General features: G+C 34.8%; 1 protein-coding gene across 2 annotated transcripts in view; it reads right to left on the reverse strand.

The window, feature by feature from the left end:
* MBD2 (methyl-CpG binding domain protein 2) overlaps positions 1-16766 on the reverse strand; it is a 77584-nt gene that overhangs the window by 30632 nt on the left and 30186 nt on the right. For both annotated transcript variants that reach the window (XM_004459844.5, XM_004459843.5), the window contains exon 3: positions 7639-7776. In XM_004459844.5, the coding sequence (XP_004459901.2) occupies positions 7639-7776 (138 nt within the window). The remainder of the gene's footprint in view (positions 1-7638; positions 7777-16766) is intronic.

Consider the following 16766-nt stretch of genomic DNA (forward strand, 5'->3'; position numbering starts at 1 on the left):
AGATTAAGGATATTAAGAAGATACTGGGTGAGTACAAAGAAGAATCTGAAAGCATGTATAGAAAAATAGCAGCTCTTATGGGAATAAAAGGTAGAATAAATGAAATTAGAAATAAACTGGAAGTATATTAATAGCAGATTTGAGGAGGCAGAAGAAAGGACTGGTAAGGTTGAAGACATGGCCTCAGAAAGCGATCATACTGAAAAACAGATGAAGAATGGAAAAAATTGAACAGGGTCTCAGGGAACTAAATGACAGCAAGAGACATGTAAACATACATGTCATCAGTGTCCCAGAAGGAGAAAAGAAGGGAAAAGGGGCAGAAAGAATATTTGAAAAAATAATGTTAGAAAATTTACCAATCCTACTGAAGGACATAGATATCTGTGTCCAAAAAGCACAATATACTCCTATCCAAATAAATCCAAACAGACCAACTTTGAGACATATACTAATCAGAATGTCAAATACAAAGACAGAGTTTTGAGAGCAGCAAAAGAAAAGTGATGCATAACATATAAGGGCTACCCAATAAGACTGAGTACCAATTTCTCATCAGAAACCATGGAGGCAAGAAGGCAGTGATATGATATATTTAAGATACTGCAAGAAAAAAACTGCCAGCCAAGAATCTTATATCTCACAAGATTGTCTTTCAAAAATTAGGGCAAGTTTAGAATATTCAGATAAACAAAAACAGAGAGTCTGTAACCAAGAGACCAGCTTTGCAGGAAATACTATAAGGGAGTACTACAGCCCGAAAAGAAAAAATAGGAGAGAGAAGCTTGGAAAAGAGCCTACAAGAGAAGATTAACAAAATCGACAAACCCTTAGCTAGACTGACAGAAAAAGATGCAAATAAATGAAATTTAAAAAAAAGAAAATGGGGACATTAATCCCAATCCCACAGGAATAAGAGATCATAAGAGGATATTATGAACAACTGTATGCCAAAAAAACTAGACAATGTAGATGAAATAAAAAAATTCCTAAGAATGTATGAACAACCTACACTGACTGTAGAAGAAATAGAAAACCTCAACAAACCAATCACAAGTAAAGAGTTTGAAACAATCATCAAACAACTCCCCAAAATGAAAAGCCCAGGGCCAGATGATTTCACAAGTATTCAAAGAAGATTGAACACAAATCTTACTCAACCTTTTCCAAAAAACTGAACAAGAAGGAATGCCACCAAGTCTATGAAGCCAATATCACTCTAATACCAAAGCCAGATAAAGATATTATGAAAAAAAGAATACTACACACCCATTTCCCTAATGATTATGGATGCAGAAATCCTCAACAAAATACTTGCTAATCGAATCCAACAACACATTAAAAGAATTATTCATCATGATCAAGTGGGTTTTATACCAGGCATGCAAGGTTGGTTTAACGAAAGAAAATTAATCAGCATAATACACAAATTTTTAAAAATCAAAGAAGAAAAATCACATAATCCTGTTTTTGATGTAGAACAGGCATTTGACAAAAAACAGCATCCTTTCTTGACAAAAATACTATACAAGAAAGGAAATGGAGTGGCAGAACCTTGGAGTCCAAAATGATTCTTTACTAAAAGAATTAAAAAAAAAAAAAAAAGAAACTTCCTCAACATAATAAAGGCCATAAATGAAAAACCAACAGGTGACATCATACTCAAGGGTGAAAGACTGAAAGTTTTCCCCTTGAGATCAGGAAAAAGACAAGGGTGCCCACTGTCACCACTGTTGTTCAGTATAGTGCTAGAGGGTCTAGCTAGAGCAATCAGGCAAGAAAAAGAAATAAAAGGCATAGAAATCAGAAAGAAAGAAGTAAATTTTCCACTGTTCACAAATGAAATGATCCTATACACAGAAAGGCCTAAAAACTCTACAACAAAGCTGCTAGAGGTAATAAACAATTTCAGCAGAGTGGCAGGATACAAGACCAATAAGCAAAAATCAGCGGTGTTTCTATACACTAGCAATGCACAATCTGAGGAGGAAGTCAGGAAAAAAATTCCATTTACAACAGCAACTAAAATAATCAAATATTTAGGAATAAACTGAACCAAGGATGTAAAGCACTTGTATTTGTAAAACTACAATGCATTGCTAAGAGAAATTTTAAAAGACCTAAGAATCCAAAGAACATTTCATGCTCATGGATTGGAAGAATGAATATCATTAAGATGTCAACTGTAACCAAATTGATATACAGATTCAATGCAATCCCCCTAAAAATTGCACCAGCATTTTTTAAACAAATGGAAAAAACAATTAGCAAATTTGTTTAGAAAGGTAAGAGTCCCTGAATAGCCAGAAACATCTTAAGAAGGAAAAGCTAAGTTGAAGGACTCTCACTTCTGCACTTTAAATCAGTTTACCTAGCTACAGTGGTAAAAAACAGCATGGTACTGGCATAAAGACAGACACATAAAACAATGGAAACAAACTGATGGTCCAGAAACAGACCCTCACATCTATGGTCAAGTGATTTTTAGCAAGCCTGTCAAATCCACCCAGCTGGGGCAGAATAATCTATTCAATCAATGGTGCTGGGAAGACTGGACATCCATATCCAAAAGAAAGAAAGAGGACCCCTCCCTATCCCACACCTTATAAAAAAAATTAACTCAAAATGGATCAAAGATCTAAATATAAAAAGCTAGAGCCATAAAGCTCCTAGAAGAAAATGTAGGGAAACATCTTCAAGACCTGGTGGTAGTTGGTAAATTCTTAAACCGTACTTGAAAGCAGAAGCAGTGAAAGAAAACATGGATAAATGGGACCTCCTCAAATTTAAACATGTTTGTGATTCAAAGGACTTCATCAAGAAAGTGAAAAGGCAGCCCACTCAATGGAAGAAAATATTGGTAAAGCACATATCCAATAAGGGTTTGATTTCCAGTTTATATAAGAGATCATACAACTCAACAATAAAAGAGCAAGCAATCCAATTTAAAAATGGGCAAAAGACTTAAATAGATATTTCTCCAAATAGGAAATACAAATGGCAAAAAAGCACATAAAAAAAGTTCAATCCCACCAGCTATTAGGGAAATGCAAATCAAAATGACAATGAGATATCATCTCACACCACATAGAATGGCCATTATTTAAAAAACAGAAAACAATAATTGCTGGAAAGGATGTGGAGAAATAGGAACATTCTTTCACTGCTGGTGGGACTGTAAAATGGTACAGCCTCTGTGGAAGACACTTCGGTGGTTTCTCATGAAGCTAAAAACAGAACTGTCATATAATACAGCAATTCCTGTACTAGGAATATATCTAGAAGAACTGAAAACTGTGACACAGACACCTGCACACTGATATTCATAGCAGTGTTATTCACAACCGCCAAAACCCAAGTGTCCATCACCAGAAGAATGGATAAACAAAATGTGGTATATACACATGATGGAATACTATGCTGCTGTAAGAAATGAAATTGGGACACATATGATAACATGGATCTTGTCTGAAGACATTATGCTAAGTGAAATAAGTCAGACACATAGGACAAATATTGCATGGTCTCACCAATATGAACTAAATGTGAAGAATAAATGCATGGAGTTAAAACTGAGAGTATAGATTATTAGGAGATAAGAGGAGGGTTACAAAGGACTACTAATGCTTAATGTATGTAAAAGTTTTAATTAACTTGACTAAAAGTGTGGAAATGGATAAAGTTGATGGTAACACATTATAGTGAGTAGCAGCTGGTTTATAAATGGGATTGTGGCTGAAAAGGGTAGTCTAGGGATGTACATGGAAATTGAAAGAAAGCTAGAAAATAATCTATGGACTGAATAATACAGTGAATCCAGAGGTGGATGAAAATTGTGGTTAATAGTACAAATGCAGGAATGTCCTTTAGAATAGATGTACTTCACTATTGCAGGGTGGTGGGAATGTGGAGAAGAATGGGAAAAATACAATTCGTGTGACCTATAGTTAATGGCAATACTGTAACATTCTTGCATCAATGCCAAAGATGTACTATGTTGATAATGGGGGGAGGGGTGGCATATGGGAAAAACATGCCAAGTATACGCTATGGGCCATGGTTACTGGTAACAGTCTGATGACATTATATCATAATCTATAACAAATATTCCATAGCGGTGTGGTGTGCTGGTGAAGGGGTGTTCCAATGGGAATTCCATATATGTGCATGATTGTTTTGTAAGTTCACAATTTCTGTAATAAAAATATATTTTAAAAAACAAAAACACCTAAAGCCTCTTAGCACCCTATAACATAATATTTAAAAGAAATAATAGCTCAAAGATGAAGTTTCTTTGCTTTGCATATAAAAGGCAGAAAAAAGCAATCAAGAGACCAGAAAGTATCAAGATGACAGCATCAAAGAACTAACAGAAACAGATATATGAGTTATTCATTTACAGAAAGAGGTAAGCTAGGAAAGATACCCTTAGGAGCAAAATTTCATGATTCAATAGGATCTTGGGATATGATTTATGAATCTGGCTGATAAAGAACATATCAATGACCTTACTGTTTGGGCTAACAGTTTGATAGATTGATAAGAATTCCCTCCATCTCACGCCACGTTTGTTTTCTAATCTAATGAAAAGACAAGCAATCATTAAATATGCTAACACTATTTATAAAAATGGCTAGTTATTTACCCTATCATTGCCGCATTTTACAAATTCCATCTCTACACTATAGTTTTGATTACAGGCAGAAATCACTCCTGAATTCTGTTTAAGGCACTTTCTTTTATATATCCTAATTTATACTTTTAAAGCTAAGGTATTACAAAGGAATCAGTACATCAGAAAATCATAATTTATGGATTTTAGAGAATTTAAATTAGAACTGACATATAATGACCTGGGCATAAGAAGTTTGTTACACAAGACAGAATTATTCATTTTTCTTATCACTTCTCTTCCAAATTAATCACTTCAAACTTATTCAAAGAAAAGGCTAGATTAAGATCCCAATATATAATCTTAGTTCTAGTCCTCAAAATTCAACACTTTAAAAGGAATTATAATACCACTAGCTTGAAAATCTCATTAAAAGAATGTGATATGCCAAAGAATAAAAAAACAAACACTATTTATATAGAAGCCTCATTGTCTAATTCATTTACACTATGATCAAAACAATTTCTCCAATTGTATACTGTATAATTTATATTACCAACCTAGTCCAATAATTTAAGCAAAAAGTAGTAAAATCAGAAGTCAATTTTGTCTATGTACTTTTTGCCAACTAGCAGTCATCTGTCACATGTATGTTAAAATATAACTCTTTACTTTAATTAAATTTTTAAAAAAACAACAAAAAACCTGATTCTAAACTGAATAGTTTGGATGTCACACAATGATTTTTAAACTATTAATACAAAAATCATCTCTCTACTATTTCCCTATATTTGCCCAAGGCACTGTCCTACATTTTGAAATCCTACAAGTGAGAGAGTAGTCAATAATTACCTCAATTCTTACATTGAAAATAAAGAAGGGGGAAAGATAGCTATTGTCTTAATATAATCAAAAGCATCCAGCAAAAATTGTCCGGTGACATGAGGATAAAGTGAAAAACAGCCCAAGATTTGGAGAAGTAAACTGCTAAATAATTTTAATAATTCCTGTCTATGCAAGCGGAAAAGAAGATTAAACCCCCAAAAGATCTGGACTAAATTGATAGAAGTTTTCTGGGAGAGTGTGAGTGGGTGGGACTTAGTTCTTGTCTGAAATAGTATACTCTCTTGAAAAGAATCTCATAAAACATAACAAAAGAAGGAAAACTTAAAAGTATTCTTCAACAACCAAAGAATAAGAAGTAACTAGTCTGGTCACTTGAACTTTAAAAACCTAGGTTACCAATATCTCAATAGCCAGGTAAATACCCAGTAGATATAATTACTACAGTTTTTAAAAATCTGTGACTGGACATAAATGGAGAAAATTAAATTACTGATAAAATGAGTAGAATTTGCTAAGCAATCAGTCTTTCACCTAAGCATTTGGGTTTGTAGACTGTATTGAGAATTATTTGGCAAAGAGAAGATGAGGATAAAATTTGTCAAGTACTTTCTGTTCTCAATAAGACAACTCAAATTTCAACATGGAATAGTATTATTAAAGATTACATTCCACCTTCTTTATCTTTTCATCTTTTTAAAGGAAACTGTCTTATCCAATTAGATATTTTCAAAAATATCAATAAAAATATTTTGGGAGCAAATCATTTTTAAATCACCAAAAAGTGAAAGGATAAGATGTTCAAGACTTCAGACGGTATCTGAAGAAGAATACCATCAGGGAAAGGCTTTTATCAAGGTGGGCAAAGTTCAGAAGGCCAGAATGCCTTCTTGTTGTAATGAATATACTAAAACTACCAGCAGTTTGGTAATATCACTGAGTGCAGTAATAAAACAGAAGTTTGGTACAGAAAGCTGAATGGCCCAAAGAAAACCTAAGTGGTGACAAGAGCCTAAAGGCACATGCAGGTATGCATCTTTTATATTGGATGTGATACACTTACATGGCCCCTGTTGAATCTCTGGGGGACCAACAGTAAAGCAAGTTTAGAACTTCAAATCTTGAGACATCTATAGCAAGATGCTGATCCAATGTGGCTCCAAATATCTTCTGTTTTCCTGGCTCACCTGAAGAGGAAAAAACACTACAGAGGATGTGGGAACTGAATTTCTTTAAGTAGTTTCTTCTAGAGCAACTGTCTGAAAGTTTTTGGCCCAATCCTTTATGAAGTCTGGAAATGAGATACTTGAGGGACTAGTGAAAAACAAAATTCAAGTGAAACAGTGGAGTGAGATATCTAAAAGGGGGATATGAGAGCAAAAGATAATTGCTGTAGATAAATCAGTGTTTCTAATCCTTAGGTGGGAGGAGGTAGAGAAAGGAGAGGAAAAAAAAAATGCACTGGATGTTTCTCCCTCCACTCCCTCACCCCAAATACCACTAAAAGTTCACGAAGTACCTAAACTTTTAAACACAATTAGGGAGCGAATAAGCAAGATTATTTGGAAGGTTTAAGCATTTTGTTAAGTCTCCCTTCCCAGGCTAGATGGCACTATTAACCAGCAGGGAGGCCATTCAGATAATACTTTTTTTCCTAAGAAAAGATTCTAGTGGAATACAGCTTAAAGCAATAAAGAAAGAGAAAAATAAATTCAATTTGTACAAAAATGGAAGTCACAAGACAATATACCGTATTGACAAAGTTTTTTTCAAAAGGTGAGGGACAGATTTTATGAAATATGAAATCAGAACAAAAAGCAATTTCCAAATAATAGAAAATTTTTAAACTAAGCAATACAAACTGCATGCTTCATCCCTCTATAAGATATTATCCCTGGAAAGATAATCTTTAAAAAATGAAGATTAGCAGAACCAAGTCTGATATTCCTTACCACACAAAAAGCATAAAAATGGCATCTATAATATTAATTTTGATTAGTATTTAACTTTGTTATACCTAAATTTTGTATTGTAGTTATTCTCCTACATTCATGTGATAGACTAAAATGTAAAACAATTCTTTCCAAATATATTCCATTTTAACCAGAATTTACTCAAATATGTCTGGTAAAAACACCAGAATTTCCTGAGAAATAAGGTTGGAGAACCAATTAGATCCTTACCTGGCGTGGTTGTTCATTCATTCGTTGTGGGTCTGATTTCACTTTATTACTAGGATGATTTGTGACTTTGGTTACTGGTTGTTTGAAAATTGATGCTGTTTGTCTAATAGGCAATGTTGTATTCAAGTCTGGTTTACCCTGTGGATAAAGTGTGTTTTCATTAATAATATTATATATAAACACAATTAGATCAATTCATTTTTATTAATTCAATATCCATCACTTTGCTCCAGATTATTCCAAGTTTTTTAGCCTATGTCAGCATTTTAATTATTTGAAAGTATACTTCTAAGCAGTTTATTATATAGGACATATAAGTTTCTTCATAATAAATGAAAATCTTTTTGTATTTTTAAATGTAAAAATACTCTCAATATTTAAAGTCCACAATTAATCTGATTAAAAAGGGACTAAGGACTTGTAAATGAACAAGTATGCTTTGTGTTGGGTTATGATAAAGGAGGAGGGCTTTTAGGACAACCACCAGGATAGCAATCATTTCTACATTCTGATAACGGAGGAAATTATTGCCATGTTTGGGCATTAAAATATAAAAGTCTGATCAGCTGTTAGGCCAGGCTTACATAAAACCACATAAATTAGCCTTCTCTTTTTATAAAAAAAAATGAGGTAATTAGAAATGGAATTCTAATTCCAGCAAACAGAAGTCAATTTAGAAAAATCTGATATTTCTCATTTTTTAAAATAAATCACCTTTAATACTTTTAAAGACTTGAAACTGAAGCTTCTGAGAGTCAAACTACACATCTGTTTTTAACCAATCAGTAAGTAAATGTAAGATGTGTTCTACTGATGTCAAAATGTAGCATAGAATTGTCATTAAATTCATTTGCAGTGTTCTAACTACAAAAATGAAAGGAGAGGGACAAAACTCAAAATAATCATTTGTTCTGATTCTGACAATAAAAAAGGCCATATATCTGGAAACAATACACATCTAATCCTTTTTTTTTTTTTACTTTATTTTTATTTACCCCCACCCCCCTTCCCCAGATGGTTTTCTCATCTGTCTGCTCACTGTTGCTCACCTTCTCCAGGAGGCACCGGAACCGGGGACCTCCCACATGGGAGGGGAATGCCCAAAGGCCTGTGCCACATCCATTCCCGTATGATACATTTTTTATATAGAAATATACTTTATAAATTTACAGGACATTCTATTAACTTTTATAACTATTTTCAGATAGAAATTCTATTATCAACTTTCATTGATAATATAGTGATTCTCAAAGCTTGGTGTGCATCCAAATTTACTTAAAAGGCTAGTTAAAACACAGGTTACTGGGCCTCTTCTCAAGGTCTGAGGCAGGGCCTGGGAATTTGCATATCTATTAAGGTCTCCGGTGTCGCTGGTGCTGCTGGTCCTGAGACCACACTTGGAGAACCACTGCTCTAAAACAGAGATTACAAATTGGTGGCAGGTGGGCCAAGTATAACCCACAGATGTTTTGTTTAGTTTCTGGTGTCTTTATAAAATTAACTTTGTATTAATTGTATGCTTTGTTAATATGTATCAAAAAATCAACTTTTTAAAAATGAAACCAACATTTAAAAATCTGAAAACTTCACATAAAAATCCAGAAAATCAGCTTCTCTTTAAAAGAATGCTTTGACAACCAGTCTATGACCAAGGAGTAATGGCTGTCTAGTAGAGAGATCAAGGGCTTCCATTTGCAACATTCCTCAACACTCGCATTTGCATTACCTGTCTGGGCCCTGAAGGCATTGAGTTTGTCTGCTTAAACATTATCCTCATGCCTAGAAAGGTAAGCATCACAATAAATTAATCTTACAATTAATTACATTACAGCATTATTTGGATCCACTATTAAACGTGCTTCCCCCAACCCCTCCTTTTCTCTATGTCTTAGGCATGTTTGTCATTCCTTTATCTCAGTTTTCTTCCAATGTATGTGTTTACCTTTAAGTGATAAATTCATCTCAGATGACTCTACTATTATCCCCCTGGTGTTTAGCTTTCTTATCTTTAAATACTTTAAAATAATTTAATTCAAACTTGCTCAAACTTAGCCAAAAGAAATGCTGTGAAACAGCCACCTAGGGAAGCCCAGGAATATGTATTTTTAAGCTCCTGTAAATTCTATGGCATACAGCAGGTTAGGATGCCTGATCTATGACATCTAGCTCATTATCTGAAGCCACCCAACCTATAAAATAGTCAAATATTCAACTCTGCAGACTCTTAGTACATAAATGCTTATGGGGAACTAATTAACCTTTCCTGTCTTTAATTAGGTATAATTAGCCTGTATCATTGTGTATCACTGAACAATACTTTGTTTGGTTTTAAATGGCTTTGTTCTTTAATAAAGAACAATATATTCTGCAAGTATTATAAAGCAAAGATGGTATTAGCAGACATAAAAGTATACTGTAACTGTTTGTATGGGCAAACATATAACAGCCTAAAAAATTCTCATCAATACAAGGGATGACTAAAGGCAATGGGTACTATTTTAACCATGATTCCTGAATCCAAAAAGACTGGAAAGAAGCATGGAAAATGTAAATTACTGATACTATAATGGTAAGGTTCATATTTTTCAATTAACTTATGTTTTTGGCATAATAAATAAAAATCAGTAGCAAAACCGGTTAAAATACTCAAAATATGTAATTAACTTCCATTGTCAATGAGAAAATTTATTCCCTGATGGCATGAAGTAGCTGAGACATTATTTCAGTGTACTGCATCATTCTTTTCTTGCTCTAATTTTGGTTTTTACTATTTTTACACCTTTTAACCGGCTTGAAAGCTGAGAAGACAGAAATTATTTTTTTTACTCATGCTCTGAAAGAATATCATGTAAAGCTGGACAAACCTGTTTTCCCAGAAACTGTCAAAAAAAAACACAGTAAATCCTACTACCACTCTTCCCTGAGGACTACCAAACAGTCACTATTAACACATGCCCAGTTGTGTACCTAGGTTTTTCTAAACACCAACTAATCTGCAGTAAACTAAGGAGTTAAAAAGAAAACACTCCTAGAGCTGCAGGGTGCCTAAGAGTTACCTCCTGAGGACCTCCTTGTTGCTCAAATGTGGCCACTCTCTAAGCCAAACTCAGCATGTAAATGCATTACCTTCCCCCCAGCATGGGACATGAATCCTGGGTATGAGCCTTCCTGGCACTGAGGGATTACTACCAAGCACCAGCTGGTGATGTAACTAGAAAAAGACCTTGAATAAAAGGGTCAACTGAGACCTGCAGAATATCTCAGCCTACATGTAGGATCATGTGTTAAAAACTGCTTTTTGACCTTGAATAAAAGGGGGAAATGGCAAACACAAATGAGTGTATATGGCTAAGAGTCTTCAAAAAAGAGCCAGGAGGTAATCAGAAGGGTCACACTAACACACACCTCAGCAGGACTCCAGAGACAGCCAAGTGGATACAACCCCAGGTACTGGTTGGTTCTCCTGAGGGCCACAGAGACCCAGAGGTTGTATGATTATTGCAAATGGCTCTGGATTTCAGTGCCATGTCAGTTGGCCCTACTTTGGAATTTGTAGTGTTCTCCTGAGTGTGATGGAGTTGGACTCAGATGTCACCTTTCTACACATGCCTCTTCTGTCACTTTTACTGAACCTGTGGTTGGTGCTGGGATTGGTGTATACCCAGGAGACTTCAATCTCTGGACTAGCCATGTGCCAGCTGGGCCCTGAGCCTCAGCAGACTTGCAACTCCTACCCTCTGGTTCATTGGACTTACACAGGCCCGCTTACAGGGAGGTGAAGATGGTCAACCACCACACCAAGGAACCAAGAGGGCCTACAACTGCAAGCAGGAGAACCGCATCCATCATCCATGTGGAATCTAAGCCCCCTCTCAATATAGAGGTGGAATGGACATCACCATCCCAGGGCCCACAGGATGAGGAATAAAATATGGATTAGAGTGGACTTACTGATATTCTACTATAGAACTACGTGACTAGTAATGGAAGAAATTGTAGCATTGATGTGGACAAAGTGGCCACAGTAGTTGCTGAGGGCAGGGAGAGGGAAGAGGAGATGTGATGTGGGGGCTTGGAGACTTGGAGTTGTCCTAAATGATATTGCAGGGACAGATGCTGGACATTACATATCCTGCCATGGCCCACTGAATGGACTGGGAGAGTGTAAACTACAATGTAAACTATTATCCATGTGGTGCAGCAGTGCTCCAAAATGTATTCACCAAATGCAATGAATGTACCACAATGATGAAAGAGGTTGTTGGTGTGGGATGGGGGGTATATGGGAACCTCTTATATTTTTTAAATATAACGTTTTAAAAATAAATGAGAGGGAAAAAAAAGTGTTAAAATCCCCAAGGCAGAAAAAAAAACGTTTGTACAGAACAAGATTAAAATTATTCATGTATTTGAAATCTTCTGTTTCAGTATAAGAAAAAGTGAAGCAGAAGTTCTTCATAAAATTAAACTGACAAACACTTTCTAAGATAAGAACTAAGTTTCCAACCTTTGATATATCTTGGTTTCAGGCCAGCCTCCAAATACAATTTAATTAACAATTTTCAAGGGTCTTTTCTATCTTTATAGGTGCTAGAAAAGAATACAAACATGAATCTTAATTTTTAAAAATATGTCTTTCCATCAAGTATCTGAGGTGGCTTTCTGTATACTCACAAAAGACAAATATACAATAGAAATTTTAAAAAATAGAAAATCAAGGAAAGATAAAACAAATTTCCATTTGAAAAGGTTAACAATCATACTAGAGCTCAGCATCAAATTTGGATCTGAACTTTCTGAAGTCAGGACAAAAAAAACACTATATTACATGGTCAGAAAAGAGGAAGCATACTAATAAATAAGAAAAATAGAAACTCTCCTGATATTAAATTATCTAGGAGAAAATGTATAGGCATTCAACATTATAACAAATACTAAGCATATTCCAAATGCTTTTCTTTCAGTGACCTTCCAATAAAAGCCAAACACATTCAATGGATAATTCAGTGAAAATGATTCTGAAAGGGACTAATTTTTTGTGCAGTTTTTCAGGGATCTAACTTGATTAAGGAGAGGAAAGAGGATAACTGAAGTCGTGGATGAAGAGCATATATATCATAAACTAGAGTTTCAAACATTTCTGCATTTCTACCACCTAAAAGAATTTTGAAAATATATGTACCAAACCTACATTTTAAAGGTGACTTCAAGAATATTTCATATTTAACTTAGTTACAAAGGATGCACTTACTGGAGTATTTTAAACACTGACACTTTTAAATAAAATTGTTCCACCACTAACAGAACCTAAATATACCTAGCATCAACCATTTACGCATGAGTAAACTCTTCGATGGTTATAAATCTTCACTCCTTTTTTTTTTGAACTAATAGTTTTAGTCATATGAAGTTATTTCCTATTTTAAACTTGAAAATCTTTCAAATGACCATGTATATGACATGAGATTTTTAAAAATATTCTGGGAACATAAAAGTGATAAATTTTTTTCTGATTTACTGCAAATATTAGCATATACCTGAACAAAACTGGTAAATTACAAGTTTTAATAATTATTAAAAGATAAAATTTATTGGCGACATGGATCTTAATGAAATGAACTTTTATATTAAACATAAAAATAACTTCATGCCTTTGAATGAGTACCACTACTTGCTAAAATTGTCAAGGTTTAGTGTCACTTCTATTTCTATTCTTCATTATAAAGATAGTGTACTGAGAAACTTTGTTTTCATAAACTTTTATTCTGTCATTTAATTCATCAAATGCCTTCTGAGTTGTACGTCCAAAATATCACACAATGAAGCATCAAAAAATTTTAATATCAGATGACATTTAAGTCCTCTGTAAACTATGCTGAAGGAATGAATTATACTTGCATTAATATTTGACAATTAACAAGTCATTCATTTTCTTAACATCAATACTTTGAATTGTCTCTTTATTGGGATTAAATATTCTGCACCATGAAAATATTGTAGATAAGTGAGAAATGTGCTTTTCTTTTGTAGAATGGGAAAAGGGTGTCTATGGAAAGGGATTCGAAAAACATAAACCTGTACTTCTGTCACAGGAACAATCTCAGATCACCTGAAGGACACGGTTAAATGCCAACTAAGAATATCAAAACAGATTCCTTTAATACCATCCATGTGCATACACTCTTTCACACAGCATAGTTTTAACACCAATGACTTAAGACAATATATTCTAAATACCACTTTTCTCAGAATGGCTTTGCAAATTGCACACATTCTACAACAAGAGTGAAGGACTCCTTGTAAGTTTTATCAAAGCTTCCACTTTATTTAAAAAATTTTTTAATAAAAATGTTCTACCCACCCAAAACATTTAAATAAAATTGACATTTTGAAGAATCATACAAGTAACATTTTTTATTCTGTGGTTTTGCATATATCACACAACTCAAGAGATTTTAGACCCCAATTTGAGAAGCAAAGACTTTACTTCTTAAGGTCAGTTTCCCCATCCGTAAGTTGAGATAACTATTCCATGAGATTTCGTATAAAAATCAAATGAGATCATGCATGTATGTTGCTGCTGCTGCACTTTGATTTACTCAGTCACCAAACAAATAATGAATTCCTACTATCTGCTGGGTACTGACTGGATGCTGGTTACAGCATGAACAAAACACCAAAATTCTTGCCCTTGGAGAGTATTTTCCGCACTTAAGAGGAGAAAACAAAATAGGTTTATTATATAGCCATGATGGCACATAAACTCTGAATAAATAACAGCTATTTCTATTATTTATATTAACATGTTAATGAACAAGCTACTGAAATTTAGAAACCTTTCCTATTAATAAGTAGACCCCAAAGGAAAGTCATCCTGTTTCATATGAAAGTAAGCCTAAATGGTACCTTTAAGTCAAACCAAGATTATACTCAAAAAAGTAATTTCAGACTTGTTGCAGAACACATATAGAACCTTCCATAAAATCAAAAGACAACAATGCAAAGTACCTTACTAACCTTTAGTGCCTTTTTAAATTGAGATATAATTCACACCCATAAAATTCACTGTTTTAAAGTATACAATTCAGTGATTTTTGGTATATTCATGAGCTTGTGCAACCATCATAGGTTTTTTGCAAAAAGAATATAATTGGGATCTATGATTTTGTCCTGAAAATCCACTTAGTCTAATGTCAGAAACAAAACATTCCTTTTTATTAAAAAAAGACCAATGGTATCATATTAAAAAATGAAAAGATTGAGTGGACAAAAGCTTAAGTTTATTAAAAAAGGACTATATTTGTAGTTAACTGAAGAGGTAGAAAGGATTGGAATTCATCAAAAACAAGCTTTGAAGAGTTCTGCTTGAAAAATAACTTCTTGGAACTTTAGTTACTAAAGGACATATGACAAAATAATGCAAATGAATTTCAACCAGATACCTAGAGCAGCCCTTCTCAAAATAAGGCATCCATTGTATATAATCATCTCCTTTACATCTAGGGTGGCACAAGCTATGCACACATACTTGGGAAAACTGTGTAAATAGTCACATAAGTCATTTTCAATAGGGCCTAATGTTCTCATTGAACTAGAGTGTACAAAGTTAGTCAACTCTCCTTGGACTATGAAACTTAAATAAAATAGACCTCGATTCTCAGCAGAAGCCTGGACATCCAAAATAAATCTTCCCAAAGCCATAACATAGACAACTATGTCCCCACATCTACATTCAAAAATAGCATTATAATCAAGCTATTTCCTAATATGGCTAAAGTCCTTCTGTTCACACTTTGCTTCCCAGCAATCTTTACCCCATCAATTACCAAAAATGCAATGGCTCAAATTTACCAACAAAATGGAACAGTACTATAAGCTGATAACTTGTTAATTATCTCCCTTGAATAGCGAAAGATACATAATTAGCCTTTATTTCCAGCTATTTCTGTATATAACAGAAAATTAGAAGTTCTTTGGACAAGAGACTAATAAACATTTCTAGTGTCCTTTGGTACATTTTACCCTTTCTTCCTTTATTCATTCATTAAACAAGCATTGTCCAAGCCACTGTCAGCTCTACCTGGACAAATACAATAGCCTCCTAAATGACTTGGATTTCGACTTCTGCACCTCTAGAAATATTCTCTGCACAGCATTGAAAGTGACCATAACAGCCTGCACATAAAGCTCTCAAATGGTATTCCATGCCACTCCTTATATGGCTTGCAAAGCCCTGTGATCAGGCTTGATCTCCTCTGACCTCACCTAGTACTACTCTCCCACACACTAAACTCCAGCCACCATGGCCTTCTTTGTTCCCTTATATGCTAAGTGTTTTCCTGCCTTAGACATTATGCACTGGCCATTCTCTCTGCATGGATTGCACTTCCTCTGGTCTTTCTACAGTGGCTCCTTCTTGTCAGTCAGATAGCATCCTAACCACTCCTGATCACACAACCTAATTAGCCACTCAAGTCATTCTTACTTCACTCCAATAAGAAATGTTACTGCATAACATTTCATATTTTAAATTGTGTATTAGTTTGTCTCCCATTTGATTATATAAAGGTCCATGAACACAGAAACTTCCTTTAACGAATTCTCAGAATGTGCTAAAAAATTCTATGGGGGCCCGGGCCCAATCAAGACAGTAGAAACAGACATGTCAGAGCTCCGTCCACCCACAAAAGCTTTGAACAATCAGCAAGAACTGGCAGAAACATCTTTCTCAAAGGTCCAGAAAACAAAGGACTGCATGAACAGGTTGAGCTCCAAATAAAAAATAGGATACCGACAAGTAGTAGAATTCCATGGCACCTGGCTGATCCCTCCCTCACCCCTCACCAGATCAGCACAGAACCGGCCTGCAAATCAGTATGGATCCCTGGTCTGGGTTCCAAAGAAGGCAGCATAAGCCTCGTGCACATACCGGGAGCCTGTACATCTGGCCCAACCTGGCCTGAGAGAAAATCCCAGAACATGCCCTGCATGTAGAAGGTGGCTTACAGAGCTCTCCTACATAAGGCTGTGGGAGAGCAGTCAAGTGGATCCCTGGGGCAAGGGACTGGTGGCTCTGACCAGTGCAGTGCCTGACACCATAAGGAAACTTTCCTAAGGAAGAGAGACAT

This window comes from Dasypus novemcinctus, chromosome 16, assembly GCF_030445035.2.
Source record: "Dasypus novemcinctus isolate mDasNov1 chromosome 16, mDasNov1.1.hap2, whole genome shotgun sequence".
Classification (NCBI taxonomy): domain Eukaryota; kingdom Metazoa; phylum Chordata; class Mammalia; order Cingulata; family Dasypodidae; genus Dasypus; species Dasypus novemcinctus.